At 39.7% G+C, this 22,871-nt stretch overlaps 3 protein-coding genes across 3 annotated transcripts in view; 1 reads left to right on the top strand and 2 right to left on the bottom strand.

The window, feature by feature from the left end:
* The window catches only part of LOC134675665 (dual specificity tyrosine-phosphorylation-regulated kinase 2), a 267,559-nt gene that overhangs the window by 180,712 nt on the left and 63,976 nt on the right, over positions 1-22,871 (top strand). The window lies entirely within an intron of this gene.
* Positions 7,676-13,625, bottom strand: LOC134675445 (uncharacterized). The gene is made up of 2 exons (XM_063533713.1): positions 13,432-13,625; positions 7,676-9,659 (listed from the first exon to the last, which is right to left on the bottom strand). The coding sequence occupies exons 1-2, from the start codon at positions 13,471-13,473 to the stop codon at positions 9,102-9,104; spliced, it is 600 nt and encodes a 199-aa protein (XP_063389783.1). The 5' UTR covers positions 13,474-13,625; the 3' UTR covers positions 7,676-9,101.
* On the bottom strand, positions 19,398-22,687 carry LOC134675503 (uncharacterized). The gene is made up of 2 exons (XM_063533768.1): positions 19,768-22,687; positions 19,398-19,677 (listed from the first exon to the last, which is right to left on the bottom strand). Exon 1 carries the CDS (start codon positions 22,056-22,058, stop codon positions 21,438-21,440), a length of 621 nt encoding a protein of 206 aa, XP_063389838.1. The 5' UTR covers positions 22,059-22,687; the 3' UTR covers positions 19,398-19,677; positions 19,768-21,437.

The raw sequence follows: 22,871 nt of genomic DNA, 5'->3' as shown, positions 1-22,871 counted from the left end.
AGATAAATTTTATAACGTGGCGGGATTCTGCATTGGACAGTACCAAATGGCCGGAAAGAGGGGGGAAGCCTTTGCCCAGTACTTAAATGCTTTTAGGCCTATGACTAACTATGAAGATTAAGATCAGTTTGGTCAGCCGAATACATAAACAATATAGGTACTATACCGGGTGTGGCCTGTAATATGAGCAAAAAATTTAACTGTAGGCTCTACTCCTCATACTGATCAACATTTGTTCAGCGACTTTAAAAAATAACTTTTAGTTTGATTTTAAATACACTTTAAAAGTTATTCAAAGACGCAATGTATTGCGAATTTTGTTATGTTTAAGCTTGACAAGCAACGACAATCACAATGAAATGGCGTGGCGAAAGCGTCCTTTGAAGATAATATTTATTTTGTATGAAAAAGGGAGTCTAAATACTTCATAAGTTTTAAAAGTTGTTGAACAAAAGTGTCACCGTTTGAGGAGTACAATCTATGTTTTAATTATTTGCTCATGTTACAGGCCACACCCGGTATAATGAACATAAACATCTCTTATATTTCTAACCAGCGGTGGCCAGAACAGAAGTGAATCATCAAAATTCCTTTTACGTATACTTGAAAAGATTAAACACTTAATAAACCGCTACAATACAACTTGTAGCCGAGTAAAATTTGTGTTTAACTAATAAATACATTTATTGATGCCTTAACTGCCAATACAATTTACATTATAGGAGAAATTTACCTTATTTGTATCGCAATGTCTGGCGCCTTCATAAAATAAATAGTAATAAAAGTGTTAATAGAAATGCTTGCACGTCATTCAAGTTTGAATCTTAATACAACTTCATAGATACTTAAATGCAATAGACTTTATTCGAACAAAATATACAATTAGATAGCATTAACGCACTGATAACTTTCATTCAAAATGCAATCTTATCGCAACGCCTTAGAGACTATAATAGCTGTAGCGCTTTACCTATTTGCTGCTATTTTGTTTTAAAGAAAGTTCAGAGTTGTGGTGTTTTATACTTATAAGAATCACATAAAATATTGTATAGGTTTTGTGTTGCCTTGCTGCCATCTTCGAGGTTCATAGTTATTATGATATATCATTCAAATTGCTTTGTTTATAAATAGGTAGTGTTATGATAAGGGCCTACTGGATGTAATTGAAAATAATATTAACAGTTCAGATGATAAAAAAGTATCTGTGAACACGATTAGTTATATTCTTTTATTTAAACTGAAGAAAGAAAGAAAGAAAGAAAGAAGATGTATTTATTGTCACAACAGCGAACATAGAACACACAACATCGAAAGCTAAAATTCTTACGAGTAATAGAGCTAGAAAGTTCAATGCTATACCTTGCTCCTGAAATCAGTTACATATATTTTTTTGCTCTAATTACTTATCATAAAACCTTTTTATATGCATCTCTGCTCATATGCAGGCATATGTTTAAGTAACACAAGGCAGGCAAGTGCGGTAGTCATTTCCTCATAATAAACGTGCTCGACTCTTTTCTCCGTATTATTTAGGCTTTCGTACCCCAAAAGGAAAAACGGAACCCTTATGGATTGTCTGTCCGTGTGTCTGTCAAGACACTTTTTTACACTAGATAGAGCTGGTTATTTTTCCAACACGGCTTAATATTATCAATATCTTCTTTAGCGGGTTTTGTTGTATATATGTATTTGTTTTCTTGGCCTTCTCTATTCAACCGGGATTATCTGTAACAGTAAACTTAAGCATCCATTGAGTCGGTACAATAGACCAGGACAAGGGCAAAAATTGAGGTCGATCATAAGAGGTCGTTACATTAATTATAATTACACATTACTCTGAATGCATGCTTGATGTTATCTACTTATCTGTTATCTGATGAGACGTATAAGGTCGTATAGTCTAAAGGAATAGATATGTGCTCTTTTATAGTCTTTCAAACACACTCTGTCAGTAAGTGAGAACAAATAAAACTATACTCATCCCTTTCTTTTGGGTGCTAATACTAGCGTAAGACAAAGATTATGATTATCATCGTCTATGTTTGAAATGAGATAGTCCTGGGCCAAACTATAATTATAAAAGCATGTTGAAATCGCAGATTCCTTAGACTGTCGCTCGAATATGCAAGAGCGATATAGGCAGATAACGATTGTCGATTTTTCGATGTTGGCGGTAGGCCCTTAGATTTCATAAAGTAATTTTTATTGGGTCACACAAACGACAGAGACATGCGGCTGTTTTAGACTTGAGGCTGATATTTGACATGTTATTGTCTTGTTGAAACCTTGACCGAAGAATGCTGTAGCGGCTTGTCCGACTACCGTTAACAGTATTGTTGTTGTAATTTAACGCTTGTAATGATTGTTATCATATGATGTTAATCATTTGTATTGTTTAAAGTAGCCTCCACATTCTTTAATGTGTAACAACTTTTATTGGCGAGCGACTTTAGGAATGAATAAGTAAATTTCTCCTCTGCTCTCCTACTTACTTTTACTTACATTTAATACATCTGACTGCGTCTAATTGAAGTGAATCTGTACTACTATGTCTATTTGTGAGAAAAGATGTAGGTATATACATGGTGTGGGACCAACCCTAAAATCGGGGAAATTTTTTTGGCTTTTCCATAAGATAAGATAAGATAAGATAAGATACCATTTATTGTTTAACTGTGTGTAGGTAGAAAACGTCGACATCTGATCACTCTGATCAGTCAAAATGTATGAAAAAGTAAAATTTTTTTTCGGGATTTCGGGGTTGGTGCCATAATAAAAGTAGCTCAGTTTAGCTAGTAGAATCGAGCCCTGGATTTAAAGACCCATGGTCAGATCTTATTTAAATGTTTTTACCCTATCATTATCACAGGTCTTTTAGAATAATTCAACTCCACAACGAACCATAAAAAAAAAAGAATCGTCGAAACTCGTAAAAAGCCTCGTACAAGTTTACAATGTCCCACATTTAGGGCCCGGAAACATAAACGAACATCGCCGATAGCCGCCGTGGCCCGCGAATATGGCGTGCCGCCGGAAGTGCCCAGGAGAGGCCATTACTGGGGTTTATTCAAATTTTTGCCGTTCCCACGGGCCTGCGCCTGGTACCGCCTGTGACGTAGGCTTTATGCTGGGTATAGACAGGAGTGGGTGAATATTCCCGATAGTACCTTTGATTCTGCAAATATAACATGTCGCCGGAAGTGCCTAATAGGAGAGAACATTACTGGGGTAAGATGGCCGATGGGGTCGAAAAGTGCTCGAGTGGAGACCACGGATTAGCAAGCGCAGCGTAGGACGTCCACCCACAAGATGGACAGACGACCTTGTTAAGGTCGCCGGAAGACGCTGGATGCGGGTCGCTTCCAACCGGCACGTATAGAGGTCCAAGGGGGAGGCCTATGTTCAGCAGTGGACGTCTTATGGCTGAGATGATGATGATGATTACTGGGGTTTATTCAAATTTTCGCCGTTCCCACGGGTTTGCGCCTGGTACCGCCTGTGACGTATTAGGCTTTATGCTGGGTATAGACAGGAGCTAGCGCTCCGTGGCCATTTTATTCAAAGCCAGTGTACAGTGTACACTTCTCTTTTTTGATTTGGGAATTTTTACGTTAATTCTACTCAGAATTACATGCTCTTTCGAATAAGAGAAAAAAAGTGTACCTAAATTTCCATACAGGTTTTGTTTCTTGCATTCCAGTGCCGTCATACAAATTCTATAAAAAAGGTAACGGAATGGAATTAATTAAATGTTACAACAGTTTAAGGGTTAGCTTGTAAATATTTCATGCACATTAGATTTATAAACACTCATATTTACAGATTTTTGACCATTTCAAATTTGCTCGCTGGTCTGTATTCAGCTTAACAAATAACACAATTCCCTCGCCAATTGAATATAACTCCTAATGAATTGAAATTTAAGATGAATGTCGTCAAACATTTATTTTACGACGCGATCTGTCATTTTTATTTCATTGAAGGATATTTAAATGTGAACGACATCCTTTGATTATCGATTTCTTTTGTTTACGCTAGTTCATTGGATCGGAACTGTTTAAGGACTGTATTGTTTATTATAAATACAGATAAAACCTGGTCTAACTGTTGACGTGTGTATTATTTTGTATTACTATGTTCTTAAGGTATAATCTGGGGGTATTTTAAGACATATCTGATATAAGAAGGTTTTACATTTATTTTATTTTAGGGACTTTATGGTGATTTTAATACCGTCTAGCAAATGTAAGGACATACATGGCGTTGAACCATGGCTAGAACAGGTCGATAGAAATGCTCCATGATGGTGGATGGCATGGTATTGTATACCAAAGTCGGGGTTGTCGTAAGTAACATGCCATATTCTCTAAAAGGCCACTTTTTCCAACTAAAAGAAATGATTAGACTACGCCCAGATGTTTCGCTTTACGAATCATATGTAATTGCTGTTTACATAGTACGTTTTTTTTTGTGTAATATCTCGTCTTGTTCGCAAACCGTAAATTTTCTTGTAGTATTTGTCCAAAATCGTTGTAGTTACTCGGGAGGATTGGGTAAATATTGTCCAAACCATATGCTTTACGTGATCTCCCAGGACGAAATGTTACTTATTATTAAACCACTAATTAAACTATATGTGTAATTTATTAATAAAAATATAATACCAAAAAAAGCTAAGTAAAGTTGTATTCATAATAAACGATACAGTCCTTAGATTTCATTTCTTTCAAATGTTATTAATAAAATATGTGGAATAAAAGTGGAGTCGAGCCGTTTTTTGGTCTTAACACTTAAGAATCTATAGTTTGACGGATGTGCGGAAAGTAATACAATTAAGGTGTAGGTACAATACCGAATAAAACAGTGTGTGTTGATACATAAGACCTATTCATTGCAATTAATATCATCTTGATATAATCGCTGTTTGGACTGGCTATTAAATAGGTATATTATTATGGTCATGTAATGCTGAATAGCAATATTAGCAATGCTCTTAGTAAGCTATGGTTAAAGTTTTTTAGGGTTCCGTACCCAAAGGGTAAAACGGGACCCTATTACTAAGACTTCGCTGTCCGTCCGTCTGTCCGTCTGTCTGTCACCAAGCTGTATCTCACGAACCGTGATAGCTAGACAGTTGAAATTTTCACAGATGATGTATTTCTGTTGCCGCTATAACAACAAATGCTAAAAACAGAATAAAATAAAGATTTAAACGGGGCTCCCATACAACAAACGTGATTTTTGACCAAAGTTAAGCAATGTCGGGAGTGGTCAGTACTTGGATCGGTGACCGTTTTTTTTGCTTTTTTTTTGTTTTTTTTTGCATTATGGTACGGAACCCTTCGTGCGCGAGTCCGACTCGCACTTGTTAGATTGACATAAGTCACTTCCTAGACCTAAAGATCAGTTAGATTACTGTTGGTAGAATGATGACAATGCATTAAAATACCATCAACAACACATTGTAACAATAACCTATTTTCTAATTACGCTCTAACCCGTGGGATTAAACGCATCGAACAGGGAACCCGCATCGCCATGTGTTGCATTGTCCCGTATCGAGCGTAGTTAACACGAATGCGGGCGATAATGTGCTTTATTAATTATCTTGCTGATTTTGTACTACCACCTACACCTCAGGTTATCTATATACCGGGTGTGGCCTGTAACATGAGCAAATAATTAAAACATAGATTGTACTCCTCAAACGGTGACACTTTTGTTCAACAACTTTTAAAAATTATGAAGGATTTAGACTCCCTATTTTTCATACAAAATAAATATTATCTTCAATGGACGCCATTGCCACGCCATATCATTGTGATTGACGTTGCTTGTCATGCCTTAAACATAACAAAATTCGCAATACATTGCGTCTTTGAATAACCTTTAAAGTGTATTAAAAATCAAACTACAAGTTATTTTCAAAAGTCGCTGAACAAATGTTAATGAGTATGAGGAGTACAGCCTACAGTAAAATTTTTTGCTCATATTACAGGGCACACCCGGTATAAATTGGGGTCCCTTTGTTTGGCATAATGTTTTAATTCATAATGTATTCTTTGTCATATTATCATTAGTACTAAAACTAAAACCATTACCTTTTCAGGCGTTTCTGACTCAACCAAATAAAGTATGACTTACGAAAATGCGGACTTATTTTTGCGCCGTTGGTACAATACGGAGGTCTACTGTCCAATTCTCCCACATTTGCTCAAAGGTTAACTGGAAGAGACCCCTTAAAGGGATAAGTTCGCCTTTATACTAATATACGAATGTTATTTTTCCAGTTTTGTTTTGATTTTTGTACAATCAAGTGTTTTACTACTAATACAATACATTATGACTTAACTTTATGGGAAACAATAGGGACCAATGACTGAAAAATAAATTTAAATTTATTTTAAGTAGCCAAAATACTTAAAATGCAAATGCAGTGGCTTCAAATGTTTTATAATCGTAATTAACTGTGGCCTGTTAACGCCCATCTGATTGTAAATATGTATTAGACTGTTCCTTTAGAAGTTTAGATGACAGCTGTAGATGCCTTTTTTTTATCGTTTAACTGCTCATTAAATGCTATCGATGCTACCGCCACCACTATTTTGAATTATAAACGTCAAATATTCAGCTGCGAGCATAGTATAATAAAACATGGCCTTCTCTTCCCAGTGACACAAGCCTACGTCACAATAACATGGCCGCTATATATAGCGCTATCGCATATTATCATATAGCGCTGTCGCATGATGACGTAGGCTTGTGTCAGTGAGGTGACCTAGAAAAGACGGGAAGAGAGTACCAGGCGGAGTATATTATTTAACCATGGCTGCGAGATAAAAGTAAAATAATTATGTGATGGATGAATTATTCATGAATAAAAATCAGGCATTACTTTGCGGATATCCATATTAATTAAAACAAAAATATCACTTTAATAATCCGCGAAATATAAACGTATTAAAAATAGGTTCACTCAAGGCGAACATAGTGTTCATTAACATCTTTGTCGGTCGAGTAAACATTAATCGCCTGTATTTCACGTAGGTACGAGTATACCTCTATCGTAAATTAATCAAATTATGTACAAAAGTTGTATTAACTTTACATGATTATTGTGTACATATATTTAATTACACAAATTACATCATTGTTTTTGCCTTTAATTCCGACGAAAAAACAATGAAATTATATCGCGGTAGACCCGTTTGTGTAATTAAATATGTATACAAAACGCGAGAGTTTAAAGTGTTATATGATTATTGTGTATTTAAATAGATTGACTACTCAATAAATTGACTTTATTGTAATCATTAGTATTTGTCATAGTTATTATTATATAATGATATAAATCAGACTCGGAAAGATATAAAGTGCCGATTAAAATGTTTGTCACGAATGTCACGACTATTATGTTATTGTGAAATTAATAGCTTACCTATTAAACTATAAAATATAAACTAATTCAATAAAATACATTTATGATTGTAAATACAAAATTTATTCTCATTTTAATAAACTGTGTGTAACTTTATTTTCATATTGTGAAATATTTAAACAAGTCAATGGCTACATATTATCATTAAATTTTTTGTAAGTGTACATATGTATGTTACAATGTAAAACATTTTTAATGGGAAACTGTATACATTATATATTAAACGTTAATTTTTCAAACTGTTTGGCATTTAGTATTTTACCTAATTTTAGAAAGTTAAATATTGATTGCATATGCACATATTAATGTTCCGTTCCCACAAAGGAGGGTGGGCTAATTGGCCTATGGACCAATAAGGACAAGCGATATGTCACTGGATAGCTTATTCTAAGTTCTAAAACTTTTACTACGGCAGATAGTCCCAAATCTGTGTGTGGAAAAGGTTATCACCGCCAAAAGTAGTGTGAGTTTAAACATAGCTGTATAGATTTTTTCGATATTAAGTTCCTGTATCGCAGATCATTAAGGTTTTGTTATTGTGGATGATTTGGTGTCACGATATTTTAGTTATTTATTCGTTTTCTTATGTTTTTTTGTCATAATTTTTTTTAAACAGAGATTTTACAAGTCTCGCCATACAAAAAAATGGAGTATATAAAAAAACCTTTCCAATGGTATGTCGCTTATTCTTATTGGTTCATAGGCCAGTGTCCATGCAAATCTGCCCATCCTCCTTTATTCTAAATTGTATGGGAAATATCTTTATAAGAACGGTACATTATATGTAAATCCATAATCAATTACAGATCTTAACTTTCACAACTAAAATCTATGATATGTCATTATTCTACATTCACCTTACTTGGCTATACAATACATACATTACAATTAAACTTATAAGGAATGAACTAAAATTGAAATTAATTTTGTTGCAATTACTATATATTTCAATTAAAATATAAAGCATTACATACAAAGTAAGATGTTACTAAAATATAATGTTACGGGACTAGTATACGTTGGTATCAAAAAATGTAACATAAATTACAATTTATGAACCACAATTAAATAATTGTATTTATAATTATCACAACACACGAATATATCACATTATACATCTAGTATGGCATTAAATACAATTGGTACGCGTCACTACCTTATTATTTTCTATACTTAATTATTTCTGCGAAACTTCTCTCTTAATTAAGATAATTACAATTAGTCTGTACTGAGACAAAATATTACTAAGTTTTCAAAGAATATCAAATAGCTCTTTTGTGTACCTACACCATTTCGCAGAACTAACTTTAATATAAAGCATATTTTAAATACCATTAATACTATCTTATACTAAATTAAATTTGGATTGAAACTGGCCAGGGGAACTAACACAAAGCATTAAATAATGTAGCAAAGTACTGTCCCCGCCACGGCTCTCAAAAGGGTTCAACTCCGGATTAAAACGGATTACTCCACGACAAAGCCTCTGGACCATTAAAATGTTCCAATAATCATATTATTACAATATAATTACAGTCCTTTGACGCCAATCTTTGACTAGAAATTAAACGATCACAATTCCAACTCCTCTGAGAACTCTTACATTTTGAATGAAAATGCATTGAATTGAGCAACTATTCCAATTATAACTACAGGAGAAGTTTTAACTCTTCGAAGTGAATATGTTTAAGAACTTCGTTTTGATGTTGAGAAGGGTGGTGAATGAACGTTTGACTTTCTTCTTTGGTGTCCTGTCGGGGCATAGGAAAGGTTCCGAAAATGCCTTGTGCATCGCCGAACTGACCGGCATTACTGGTACTTGCTCCTTTGGCAGTTGGTATTTGTACTCTTTGACTACTTTCTCTTCATTAGGATCGTATCTGTATAGGACCGAATACGTCCTTTTGACTTTCTTTGGGACTCTCGCGACACTGTCCGTCCTAACTGCTGTCCTCTCGCTCTTGCAACGCTTAACCTTGTTCCTTCCGTAGTAATCTTCGAAGTTTTCTGCGTCTACATAGACAAACCTTTTTCCCAAAGCTTGCTCTCTCTCTTTCTTCAAACTCTTCCAAGAGGCAATGACTGATTCTCGACGGAAGGTGCGGTTCGGGTTGTGACGGCTGATGCAGTATGTCTGATCCTCCTGGATGTTGGATGTGTCCTTCAACGGAGACCCTCTCGGACTCGGACTGTAGTCGATCTCGTAGTCATCCCTCGACACCTGAAACGATATAAAATGTAAAGTTAGTTTCTGTAATCTTTAATCTACAAAGACATGGTCATTATTCTCTTGGCCTGTCACATAAACTACGAGAGATCTTGAGAATTATTTAAAATACCGATAAAATAAATTTGCTACGTGACTGCTAGCGCGTGTAGGGCTTAGCTGTCCCTTTCTGCGGCCGTCGGTTTTTATTAGCCGTCTCGCTTACGTCATTGTGGCCCTTCGGTGCCCACATGTCTAGTGCCAGTGCCACCTGTCGCCAGCATATGCCTTGAAGCCCTTGCTCTCTTCGTCGATTTTACCCATGAACTGTCTAGGAAGTTTACTTTTAAGCCAGAGTAATTGACGATTAGTCACGGCTTATCTACTAAAGATCCAGTTTTTATTGTCAAGAATCGCACGTAGAATAGTGCTCAAAGCACGACACAACAATCGAAACTCAAGGCTCAAAGGTGATAAATGATAGAGTCATCAATCTCCTGAAATATTTTGTTTACAAATCGTTTGAAGTAAAAGCTCTCGCGTTAACTGCCCGAATAACCGTTGTTGCCCAACGCCTGAGTGCGCTCTCAAATTTTGTTTTTCTTGTTGCGGGTATTTCGAGTCTTCATATTGTGCAATCGTTTTTTATGGGATTTATTTGGAATCCAGAATGTTGCAGAGTGGTCAAATATTTTATAGGTCATCAGGCAGAAATAGACGGGTTATTATTAGAGTTCATTAGACTCGTGATTTAGAGGAGTTATTAATATTGTGGCTTGCGGTTCCAGCTCATTGTTCTTTATGTTTCGTAACCGAATATAATCAGTCCGGTTTGGAGACCTAGTTTCGAGCCGTTTAGTCGTGTCTCGGTAACAATTAATTTCGGACCCGATAGAAAGGTCACCGTTTGCCAGTGTTTGGTTTTAGAATTCTGGCCTAATTTTTTAAAACCGTTACACCTTGAAACGATATATTTCGCGTCCGCTTCACACGACGTATCTGCTGTTGTGACAGGCTGTATTGTGTAACATTATTTTTAATGGGTGCCGAAAAAAAGGTGCACTCGCGAATTCGGGTCGAGAAATGGGGTCACTGTAAATAGACGGTCTAATCCCGGTGCTAGTTAACGGTCTAATTAACACGTTAAATTGGGCTGCAGACATTATATAATCTAACTGTGTATGTTTTTGTTTCAGGTAAATATTTACTGGAATGGAGAAATTTACTACAAGCGTGAGTTTGGCCCATGCGCGCCCCAAATTATAACTCGACACGGTATGTCGTAATATGCGTGCGTATAATATTTCTGTGTTACGAGTGGAACTATTTCTGGACCTTTATTATAGGACTGAAGGTGACAACCTAAAGTTAAATTCGTCAACCGTCTATTCTCGACATTGTTGAAAACGTTCAATGCAACGACTATTTTTAACTAGCTGCAACGTCATACAAAACTGAGTGGAGTAAATATTTATTCTATCCGTGACCTGACACGTTTCGGTGATGGCACCTGTGTTTATTGATTCGTGCTCTCAGTTATTGTAATTTGAGCTCTCGATTTTTGATTTTAAAGTTGATTTTGATACGGTTGAGCAGCACCTACTTTCCGGTCCCGTTAGCCGTGCATATGTGCGAATGTTGTGCAAAAAAAGCATTACCGGCGCTCGAACGTGTTTTTTTGCGATTTACAGCTACGCTGTTTTGCTGAGTAATCTTTTAGCTAGATTTTATATTGCTCGTGCAATTTTTAAAAATGTTCTACTGTTATTTTAACGGCAAATGCAGTGTACGTTTTATGCTGTATCCAACTTAGCAAATATAGGAAATGACATTCTCAATACTAAAAAATACGGCGCGACATTACCGTTCTAGCATTAAATATGTGCTTTTAATTTAATTTAATGAATCAAGGGCACCTGGACTTTAATTTAAGATTAAAAAGGCCATTACATTTTGACGTTTAACATCTGAATAATATTTTTTGTTTTGTTTTGCACTATTTTTATAAGTTCTGAATGTACATACTCCATGTAATTTTTAAGAAATGACACAAGTGAGCACACAATCGTTCCGCGATCAGAAGGTCGTTTCGATACGTAATCGATTTTAGTTCTATTTTGGCCATTGCCAAGTATTCTAGTGCGGTAACTAGCAAGGTTAATAACCGATTGATATCGCGACAATTAAAAATAGTTGTGACGAAAGTTCTGACTAATAAGTTAATAACAGTTACCTACTTGCCCACACAGATTTTATACGTACGAAAATTAGGATGAGTAACGCTTTTTTTTTACCATATTGCACCAGAGTTAAGGACGTTGTACTAAAAACCCGAAGCGACTTGTAACAATAAGTTGTATCCTGTCGTACTTATAAGAGATAGTTTTCCTTATTTTTACAACTAAACATTGCTTTAGTTCGTTCAGTTTTGTAGCAATAAAGTTATCGTACGTTAGGCCTTCACAGAAAGTTAAACAGATTGAGGAAAAAACATGTCTCTATTTCCTATTGAACGAACTAATTACACCAATAAAATTTAAATAAAATCCGTGTGATGAATTATTTCTCTAATCTCATTTGTCAGATCGTGGTTCCTTGTATCAGATCTAGCTCTCTACTTTCGAAACCATAAACCGGAATAACTAGCAAAATGACAACTATTATTAGGCATCGTTACAACAGCGTCAAAACTTCACGTGTGAAACGTCGTATGTGACTGTATTCCACAGTGACATACGCCCTTGTTGCCCGACCGTTTTCGCAAGTACGGTGAAAGTACCAAATTCGCCAGGCGAATTCGTAAATGACGGAAAAACCGGTATCGACGTCGGACCCGATGACAGCATGTTTATTTTAACACTTTCTAATCTAAACAACGTGTCAATGAGTAATAATTATTTATCAATACAGTAACAGCTTTTTTTAATAACTAGTTTTGTATCCCAATTCGCCTTCAAGCTTTCTATAGACATTAAAGTTAACGTTTTCTTCCGGTCTAAAACTTCTCAATGTTGTTTTATGTTGTTTGAACGTAACATGTCCCTAGGGGCTAAAACGTTAGTAATTTTCATTCTAAAAGCCCTTAAAACTTCAAATTTAGAATACATTAATCATTCATATCAATTCTGAATCGAAATCAATCACTAATCTGACCGTAATTAAACAGAATAGCTCAATGATCCTAATTAACAATTTCTAATTTGCGTTAATTGTTTGAGACGATTACAAAACGAAATTAGATTTGTAGAGCATTGGTTCAGTCAAGGTTGCTTAAGTTCGAAAGTTCAACGGGTAACCTTTAAGTTACCAAATAAAATTGACTCCATTTAAGATGGACGTAATCATTATTATTAAAATCTCAATTGGGCACGGAAGATCGAGTTTGGACGTTGATTAATTCGTAACAAACCTTCAAGAAAGCCGCAATGTCAAGTGCTTCAAAAGTAATTCCATATTCAAGCGCGCTTGGTTCAATGCCTGCTTCGCCTTCTCACAGAAAAGCCGTTAAGTTTAAGTGGCAACCAGACGCTTACTGCTGTTTGATACTGAGTGGCTAAGCATAGACAAGTCAGTTGCCTTTTAAGAACATTAAACTGACCATGCTCTTGCGTAATAGCTGGCTGCAACTGTTCCGTAATACAAATAAGCCTCCAACAAGCCCAAAGGGCTTATAAACCTACGACCGAGCTACTGGCACGCGCCTTTTACCGTAGTTTATAGTATTGACTTGTTTATTTCGTTGAGTCGTTGACACTTCACATGGGCTAATTACAAAACTTGAACTTACCACGCTCTCCCAACTAGCACCCAGCACAGACTTGTCCAGCATCTTGGTACACTTAAACTTCACTCCTGATTTGCAGCCAAAAAAAATTGAGTAATACTTTGTTGACACGATTCACTCGGGAAGCTGAGAATTGGCACGATGCTCTTCGCTCGAGCTGTCCTGAACGACTGAAGCGATCCCGATTCAGGTTTTTATATATAGTGCGGGAACGGTGAGGAAGTCGCCCCCCAAGTACTAAGTATTTCGGGTGGGGGTTCGGGGAAGCCCGTCTAAATGCGTCTAGTGCGTTGCACCCAACTTAGTCCCGATTCGCATTCATGATCTATGCTAAGACAGTTCGCGGATCTGTATGAGTTCACCGTGTTTCTGACTAGTACTTAGAATCATACCTTAAATTTAAAATCGTTTCAAATCTTAGGGGACGAGTCGCTTAGAAAAAAAGCTTCTATAACTAAAAATATGTATCATGTATGTGTGTTTTTTGAAATCTTCAAATTCAATCCGTGTTGGTACACAATATTTTAATGGTCTATAAAATCCCCAGGCTCTATTTTTTTCTTAATTTCTAATAACAATTCTATATGCTGATTTAAGTCTCGAGATCTTTAATTCCTTATAGAAAAAGCAATCATTTGACCACAACCTTACTTTTTTTTTTAATTTGACCATAAGCCTAAACTTTTCCAGTTTCTAGAAAGTAGTTTCCAAATTCCAACTTCCAAGGGAGTTGTTAGAAACAATCTCATACCAAGGGATTCCCTTCATAAGTTAAAAATATATTGGTCTAAGTCAGTTACAGCTTTTATGATGAACTTTTATTAAGAGAGAGTGCTACCGCTTATCACCTCTGCTTTTTCTGCAATATTTCACCATTGTTATCGCAGATTGCCAATAAAGTAATTAGGTCAGAATCTGTGTCGATCGTCACGTAAGAGAATACGTGATTGTTTACGACGTGCCCTAGTTGTCCCTAGACCGAGGTTTCGGGTTCCTACTAGATAAACAATGTGATGAAATCTACAGTCTCTACTATTGATGAGTCATTGCATTTTGGGTCATGAAACATCGCTGTGCTGTGATTAGACTGATTAGTCGTGACTAGATCTTTGCCGTAGATTTGGCTTTGGCTTTAAAGTAGTAATTCAACTAGACATTTTTGTTTAATTAATAATTAGTTGTCCCTAGGTTTCGGGTTCGTCCGAGATAAACATGTGGTGAAATCTACAGTCTTTACTCATCATTGCGCGATGCATTTTGGATTATGAAACATTACTGTGATTAGTCTAGTCTATCTATAGATAAGTAAACCGCGTTTGGCTTAGCTTCAAAGAAAGATCTTTGCCGTTGTTTTGGCTTTATAATTGTAATCTGACTCTGGACAATTAGTTTTTATTGATTATTTAGGAGCAAAGTAGCCTAGTTGTCCTTAGGTTTCGGGTTCAACATGAGGTGATGAAATCTACACGCTTTCTGTACCCAATTAATCAAAAATCGCCTGCTTTAGCAGGAAGCCCGATAGCGCAGTTGGTAGTTAAAACCAACCCTTAACCCATTTTACGCTATGCTTTATATTTAACCCTTCAAGTGACTGGAGTTTACGGCGGTTTTACGAGCCGCCATGACGGTGCTCCGGCGCATTGACGTCACGTGCATACGATATAGTTAGTATAGTTACATGTAGTACTGCGTGGTGCATTATTTATGTGTAATGGTAATAGTGTAACGAGACTACCGCCATGTGGGATGTTGATTCGACGATCATTGTTCCGATAGTCGTGTCGTCGAACGGTTTCATTAGCGATCGCGCTAGGTAACATACCTACAGTCAGACAGTTACTTTCGTATTTATAATATTTGTTAGGGAGTAGGAGTCACTTATGTGACTTACCTGGGGGAGCATACACCTGCCGCGTGTGTAGACGAGGGATCCTCTCCCGCAGACCCGCATAGGGCTATACAGCCACGAACGCAAGTGTCGTTACCGGGATGCTGCTTAAAACATTTGACACAGATGAAAAGGCCTATTATTAGGGAGTAGGGATTATCTAGAGAATATTTGACACAAATAAGAGTACTTAACTTAGTAATATAGTATTTTTCAAACTGGAAGAGTACGATGATAGATGTCAATTCAATACAATTTTGCGTCATTTGGCATTTATAGGTTATAACTTGTATGGAGATGACATCTAATATCATCATACGCTTGCAGTTTGAAAAATACTATAAACACACAAAATAAACCTAATGTACATTTCGTCGAAAGATACACTAAAGGCTATTATTTAAATTTGTAAAAGACGAGAAATCTTGATAGCCATATTGTGCTTGAAACTGAATCTACTTTCGATACACTGAACCCACAACGAAATGCTGTAAAATATTACCATCGCCGAGTTTTTCCCTGGAGTCGCTAACTTTGTTAAAACTCTTCTAAATTCTCTAAGCACTTATGAGACTTACGTGAAGAGTTTCTTATAAAAAGTAGCTAAAAGTATACGGCGATGGTCATATTCTCAATGATTTATTTATTAAAGAATTTTATTTATTAAGATGTCAATATTTGATAGGAAACGCCAATCGAACTTCAATAATGTTTATTTTTTATTTTATTTATGATATGGGAGGCAAACGATGAGACGAATTGCCTAAAGGTAAGCGATTACCGCCGCCCATGGATACCTGCAACGCCAAAGGAGTTGTATGGAAATAGTCTGACTTTTTTCGTAGTCTGTCATCCCATTGCATTTTTTCTTTTCATTTTGTCGATGTATGATTGACACTTTAGCTAGGCAGTAGGCACCAGGGGCAAATCTATCAGATATTGTCACTTATAATTACATATTCATAATCTTGTCATATCAAAGTCACTGTTATCAGAGGAAATTAGGTATTGTTTAACTTTACACATCTGTTAGTTCGCTGGTCTGTGGTGCGAATGGACCGTATCCGGACCGATACATGTTAGTGGTTGTTCCAGAACTTTACTGGCAGCCATCAAGCTCTTACGCATTGACGTCATAGCGACTGCACATAAGACCCCTTTTCTTACGAACAAAATACCAAACGGCGTATGTGCCTTTTGCAGTCTTTGTAGATACGACTTTTCATTCTAATGCGGTAGTGTAGATTTAACTGCGTTCTGCTTCTTGAAGTGGTTTGCAGAATTAAATTCTATTTTGTGCTCGCTTATTTGATTCTTATTTGTTTTATACTTACTTTAAAAAGTAATTATATTTATTATGAACTAATAGCGACCCGCCCCGGCTTCGCACGGCACTTAAAGCTTCCTCAAGAACCACTCTATTTATAGGTGAAGACCGCATGAAAATCCGTTCAGTAGTTTTTGAGTTTATCGCGAACTAACATACAAACACAAACGCGGCGGGGGACTTTGTTTTATAAGGAGTAGTGATCAAATTTTGGTTCCATTTGCGTATCGTATAAAATAAAGTATGTACCTATATAAATAATAATATATAAAATAAGCTTTCAGGTTTGCTTGTTTTAACTAAACGTCAACACACCGAGGGTCAAAATCAATTATAGTGATATTTTATACCATGCCACTGGTAGACCGGAGACTCTAGACTCTAGTCTGGTTAAGAAAGAATATGTTTAAGAACAATCTTAGTTGTTAGTTTTTAGCTAATCACTGATTAGTGTACGGGGACTATAGCACGTACAATTTGTTTTGAACGCGAAAGAACCTCGCGAGTTTCCGTGACCATGAACGATGCAGCATTATTGAAGAATGTAAACAAAGCTTGTTTTTTGTGAGTGATACACATAAACAAAACACAGACGATACTCCCGTAGTTTACAAATTACTCCGATACGTCTGGATCTTCCTTTGCGCTCATCAAAGGAAAAATATACGAACTGATATTGACAAGAAAGATGACACGGATCAATTTGTTTCAAGTATTTTTTGAAGTGAAAACTTCTTTAGCGGCGCTGAGCACTTTTTGAGGTGGGGAAAAAATGATAAACTCGATTCAGCGTAACGCGTAACGTAACGTCATGTGTGACGGACAATGTTATTCACCAAATAACTTTAGTCATAACGTATCATAATCAGGTCAATTATTTAAAACTGGACTTTTATATTAAGCAATAGAGCTCAATGTTCTAATCTTTCACGGGCTGAAATACGAGGATCTCACAGTTACATTCTAATTTTATATCACTCAAATATAATTCAATAAAGCTACATCTTGATGAAATCGCTAATAAAAGTGAACTCCAGTACTGGTGAATAAAACTCAAAATATCATGACCAAATATATTTAGATGCGAGGTCTGCAACTTTCTATTCGAATTTTAAACAATGAACGCTACAAATTTAAGCTCACTGGCCAGCAATTTCGGAACTAAAGTTTTTAAATAGAAAGGAGGATGGGTCAAATTATACATAGTGCTGCAGACATTTTGGACTAGTAATGACTAGTCCAAAATGTCTGAAATGTCGACAGAAGTGAAAACTCAATGGAGTTTTCACTTCTGTCGGCACTCCCGGAGTGCAACCCGTTGCTTTTTATAACGTTATTATTTTGGGTCTTACATAATGCCATGATATTAGGTTGCCCCGACCGACCACACTTGACGGTGCCATAAGACTATTAAGTAACTCTGTCAAACATTTTTGCGAACGTACGTATTGCGATCAACAATCCTATTGTTTCCCGAAAAAAGCTATGTTTTAAGACTTTTAAGAATATGAACATGTTTTGTATATGACATTTATTGCAGTTTACTTATAATTTATACAGTAGTGTTCCTGCTTAAAATAACACATGCTAAAATATTTCATTAAAATGTACCAATAATTAACATCATTTATTAATAAAGCAAAGCAGGCGGAGGTTTTAAAAGGGGTAAGGGGTATATTTTATTAGTATATTTTAGTTTTTATATAGGTAATATTATAAAAATTTTACCTTCCAATAAAATTATTATTATGTTTCCTTCCACATCGGATATCTTCATTGAGAGAGTAACGCGATCGTTGACCGATCGATGCCGCTAGCGTCTATGTAGTCGCTCCGCTCCACGCCGTGACGTAGTTCCGCTTCCTCCTCCCTGCCAACCATTGCCCGCCTCCCGCCACTCGCCGCCGCCATGTCATTGTTGAGGAGAAGTACCGTCGGCATAAAAGTAGCCTAGTAGCCTGCCAGGAAGGCATTACTCAGATATCCGATGTGGAAGGAAACATAATAATAATTTTATTGGAAGGTAAAATTTTTATATTATGTGTTCCGTACTCCACATCGGATATCTTCATTGAGACCTGATTATTATCTCCTGGTGGCGAGTCAGCGGGCGCGCAAGCGTTAGGGCTACACCTACTGTCATAGAACTCAAAGAAAGAATAAATATGTATACGCCATGTTGCAACCCATGAAATCACAGTGACTCGTCATAATGATGCATTACAGGAAATTGAGAGTTTAAATTGTAATCCCAGGTTCGAATCTGACGACTGGTTTGAGAGATTTCTCATCCGAAAACGAGTCCGATCCGCAGAATCTCGGCGAGACATATTCACAATTAACTTAAACCAAAATATCGCTAAGTGGATAGCTTTCCAACCATTTTGTTATTAAGTACATCGTGGATCGAAAGCAATCGTAGGCGAGGCCGGCTTGCTTGGATGAGATGGATAAAGAAATAAGCGCAGTGTCCCCTAACATTTGTGTAATTCTCGCAAGTTGACGTACCCAGACTACCTACTTACTGGGTCTATACTTTTTTTCAGGAGTTTTTAAGAGTCCAGTTGGTAAGACACGTTATCTGGTTTAGAGCCGAATCTCGGACACAAAATATTGGCGTGAAGGTTAACAATGTAATTGCCCGGGCTACAGTGTAGTATACTAAGGTCATTGACCCTGCGGCCTGATGCTAACAGCAAAAGTGCGGCAGCTCTTCTAACGTACCTGTAGTGGGCTATAGGGCTAGGCTAGGACTATTAAAATTAGGGCAAGTAGATTTCTCGAGTCCCAAGCTGGTGGTTTGGGAGGCGCTGGTCTCGCTATTAATGGAGTTGGAAGAAGGCATAGTGTCCGATAGTGGTTCACATACGGCACTTGTTACAGGCTTATGAACATCGTTCTGAAAGTAACATGGACCATAGACATAGATATCCGAGATAGCTCGCTACTTCACTGGATATTAGAGGTACCTGGCAGTCGATCTTATTTTTGATGCACCATGAAGAAGAGACTACATTGTGGGCGTACAGGAGGCCTAGACAAGGGGACGATCTAGGGAGTGCTCCCGTTACTGGTTTTTTACACAAACACAGTACCGGAATCGGTTCTTCCATATTAGTGAGACAGTGACAGTTGCGTCTCGTTCGCTACGTAGCATTAGCCCTTGGCATGTTGCATGCATGCGTCAGTCACGCCAGTAGGTACATCACAGCGGACGTCACTCCTGATCCCGCCAGCTCGGTGTTGGAGCGTCCTATCTGACAGGAACTACGCCTCATTCTTAAGGTTGTTGCTCGTAAGGGAGGGCGGTCTGACGTTGTGTTTACTAGGACCGCCAGTAAATTGCGAGCTTACCACAGCTGCGTGAAGGCTCTCCTTATCACGCCGTCACAGTAAACAGACTAGGCTGGGAGGTGGAGACATCCATACCAAGTCGTATCACCGGCAGCTGCCAAAAGCGACGTGGTAGCAGTTCAAAGAGTCTGTTAAGAAATACCGTGACACAGTGCGAGGGCTCTCGAAAGCGGAAGCCGGCCAACAAGGCGCCTGTCAGGCGAAGATAGTCTCGGCGGCTTTTGGGCGCAGCTGCCACTCGGGCGCGTAGTGACTTCTTGATAAACCGTCGCTCTCGGGGGTTGTACCGACCTGGCAAGTAGCAAGGAACCAGCGCGACCTGTAGACGATCTGCTGGCATCAGCAGTTTTTTCGACAGCCGTAGTAACGGAAAGGATGTAGTGTCGCCATCGTTTTATGTATACTGTAGTGGTGCGGTTGTATGTTTACACTTCTGTCGTCAGCGCTGCAGATATGGCCCGTTAACGGTTACTGTTCACTGAAAGGGCCTTACCTCGTACATTGTCTACCAATATTGGGATTGTAACGGACTGCTTGCATAAGATGAGGAAGGAAGTGGCGCGAGGCTTTCGGCAGCTTCGTGTTGCTGGGGACTGCGAAGGTGTCACCTTCCTCATGAACTAAAGTTTGCGAATTTGAGACTGAACATTTAGTCTCATTTCTGCGAGAAACTCGGCAGCAAGGCAGGCCTGTATGTCCCGAAAAAGAAAACTTTCAATCGGGGTGTTGTGCCGCGTGTCCCACGTGATATCTAGGAGCATGATGGTCTAATTCGCTTTATCCGAAGAAACACCCTATATCGAGCTAGTATAGGGGTATGGTTGCATGCTTTTAAGGAAATCGAACTGATGAAATCAAGTCTAAAATCGATTTTAGCGCTTTGCGTAACAAAAACTGTTTCGATAAAGTCGAAGACAGACAGATGGAAACTGCTGGAGTCCTCCTGGCCCCTTTCTTTTAGCACCGGAAACTCAAGCTTGTTCAGGCGCAGCGGGTTTATTTGTCCCATTTTGTTTATTATGGGCTTGGCGCACGAGTTCGTCTTTGTAAGACGGAACTTAAGCTGGAGAGCGCGAGCAAGCAGAGATAATTATGTGAAGTGTGCAGACCTTTTCGATGCCTTTCACCTCGGTTTTGAGCGGTCGCACAGGGCCTTGTCGCTAGCTGTTCTCCGGTTGGATCACTCCATGGCCTCGAGAAGTCGTAGGAACCTCGAAGCGGCACGGCCCCTCGTCGATCAGCACCTTTATGAAGCGCGGGAACGCGACGTATTTTCCTCTGAGTATCCACATATCTTACCGCTTTCAACTCCGGGCAGTCGAGCCACGCTAGGGCGAGGCTCCTTACGACTCTGCCGTCGCCGGAGGATTCCTTAACCGAAACCAAGAGCTTAGCGGTCTGTTCGTGCTGTGGCACTATAGCTATAGTCGCCTGCGTACCTCAATGGGACCATGTGGACAGGACCAAACTGATACTGTGGCGGCCAGTGCAGCTTGGTGGGCAGCATCGGCGGCAGGTAAGTTCGCGGTGGTATTCTTGCGAAGAGAACATGGGCGCCATTGCAAGGGACGACATCGTCGTGGTTGCAGCATCGGTGGACAGCATCGACGTGATTGTCTGTGCCATCATTGCATCCGCCGCCGCTCGGGAGGCGCCGGTGCGTGAAGCTAGAGGCGCCAGCGTGGCGGCTGGCTCGGGAGGCACCGGTGCGTGAGGCCGGGCGGCGCTATCAGGGCGGCCCCGCCACTGGTTCGGGAGGCGCTGGTGCGTGAGGCGAGGATCCATCGTGGCGGCCCGTTCTAGAGGCGCTGTCGCGTGAGGTGGGCGGCTCCGTCGTGGCGGCCACCACCGCCGACTCGGGAGGCGCCGGTGCGTGAGGCGAGAGGCGCCAACGTGGCGGCCAGCTCGGGAGGCACCGGTGCTTGAGGCGGCCGCCGCCAGGCTCGGGAGGTACTGGTGTGAGGCGAGAGGCGCCATCGTGGCGGCCAGCTCGAGAGGCGCCAGTGCGCGAGGCGGTGGTGTCATCGTGGCGAGCGGCGTCATCGTGGCGGGCGGCGCCATTGTGGCGGCCGCCGCCGCCGGCTCGGAAGGCGTCGGTGCATGATGCGAGAGGCGCCATCGTGGCGGCCAGCTCGGGAGGCACTGGTGCGTCGTGAGGCGGGCGGTGGCATCGTGGCGGGCGGCGTCGTCGTGGCAGGTGGCATCATCGAGCGGGCGGCGCCATCGTGGCGGCCACCGTCGCCAGGCTCAGGTGCGTGAGGCGAGAGGCGCCGTCGTGGCGGCCAGCTCGACAGGCGCCGGTGCGCGTGACGGACGTTACCGGCACGGGAGGCGCCGATGGCTGGTTGCACGCATCATTACGGCGACTCTGTTGCCCTCGGCGGCGCCATCGTGGTGGCCGCTACCGGCGCGTAGGTCACCAGCGACGTCACGACGGACGGCAACCGACGCGGCGATCGTCGTTGTACTCGTAGTGTTTCCACTGTTTCCACGTAACTTACCTTCCTTCCACTCGAGCAGTCGGGACGCAGAATCGGTCCGCCTTCACCTTGGCGCCAGGACGGGATCGAGAGGTCCGCGATCCACCCGCGCCGCGACCGCAGCAACAGGAGCGGGCGTGTGCCTCTAGGAGTCCCATGGACTGGAAGCGCCCGCAGCCACAGAAGCGGGCGTGCGATGTCTCTCGGAGTCCCGCGTGGAAGCGTCCGCACTGTGACTGCAGCAACAGGAGTGGGCGTGTGACGTCTCTCGGAGTCTCGCGGACTGGAAGCGTTCGCACCGTGACTGCAGCAACAGGAGCGGGCGTATGACGTCTCTCAATCCCGCGGACTAGAAGCGTCCGCACCGCGACTGGAGCAATAGGAACGGGCGTGT

Source organism: Cydia fagiglandana, chromosome 22 (genome assembly GCF_963556715.1).
Source record: "Cydia fagiglandana chromosome 22, ilCydFagi1.1, whole genome shotgun sequence".
NCBI classification, from domain to species: Eukaryota; Metazoa; Arthropoda; class Insecta; order Lepidoptera; family Tortricidae; genus Cydia; species Cydia fagiglandana.
This window is presented reverse-complemented; position numbering and strand designations above follow the sequence as displayed.

What these genes read in the sequence shown, in the direction of transcription:
- LOC134675503 (XM_063533768.1), bottom strand. Translation starts at nt 22,058, where the DNA reads ATGGCGCCGCCCGCCACGATGACGCCGCTCGCCACGATGACACCACCG.
- LOC134675445 (XM_063533713.1), bottom strand. Translation starts at nt 13,473, where the DNA reads ATGCTGGACAAGTCTGTGCTGGGTGCTAGTTGGGAGAGCGTG. An exon ending in GTGCTAGTTGGGAGAGCGTG is followed by an intron (nt 9,660 to 13,431) that starts GTAAGTTCAAGT and finishes ATATCGTTTCAG; the next exon opens with GTGTCGAGGGATGACTACGA.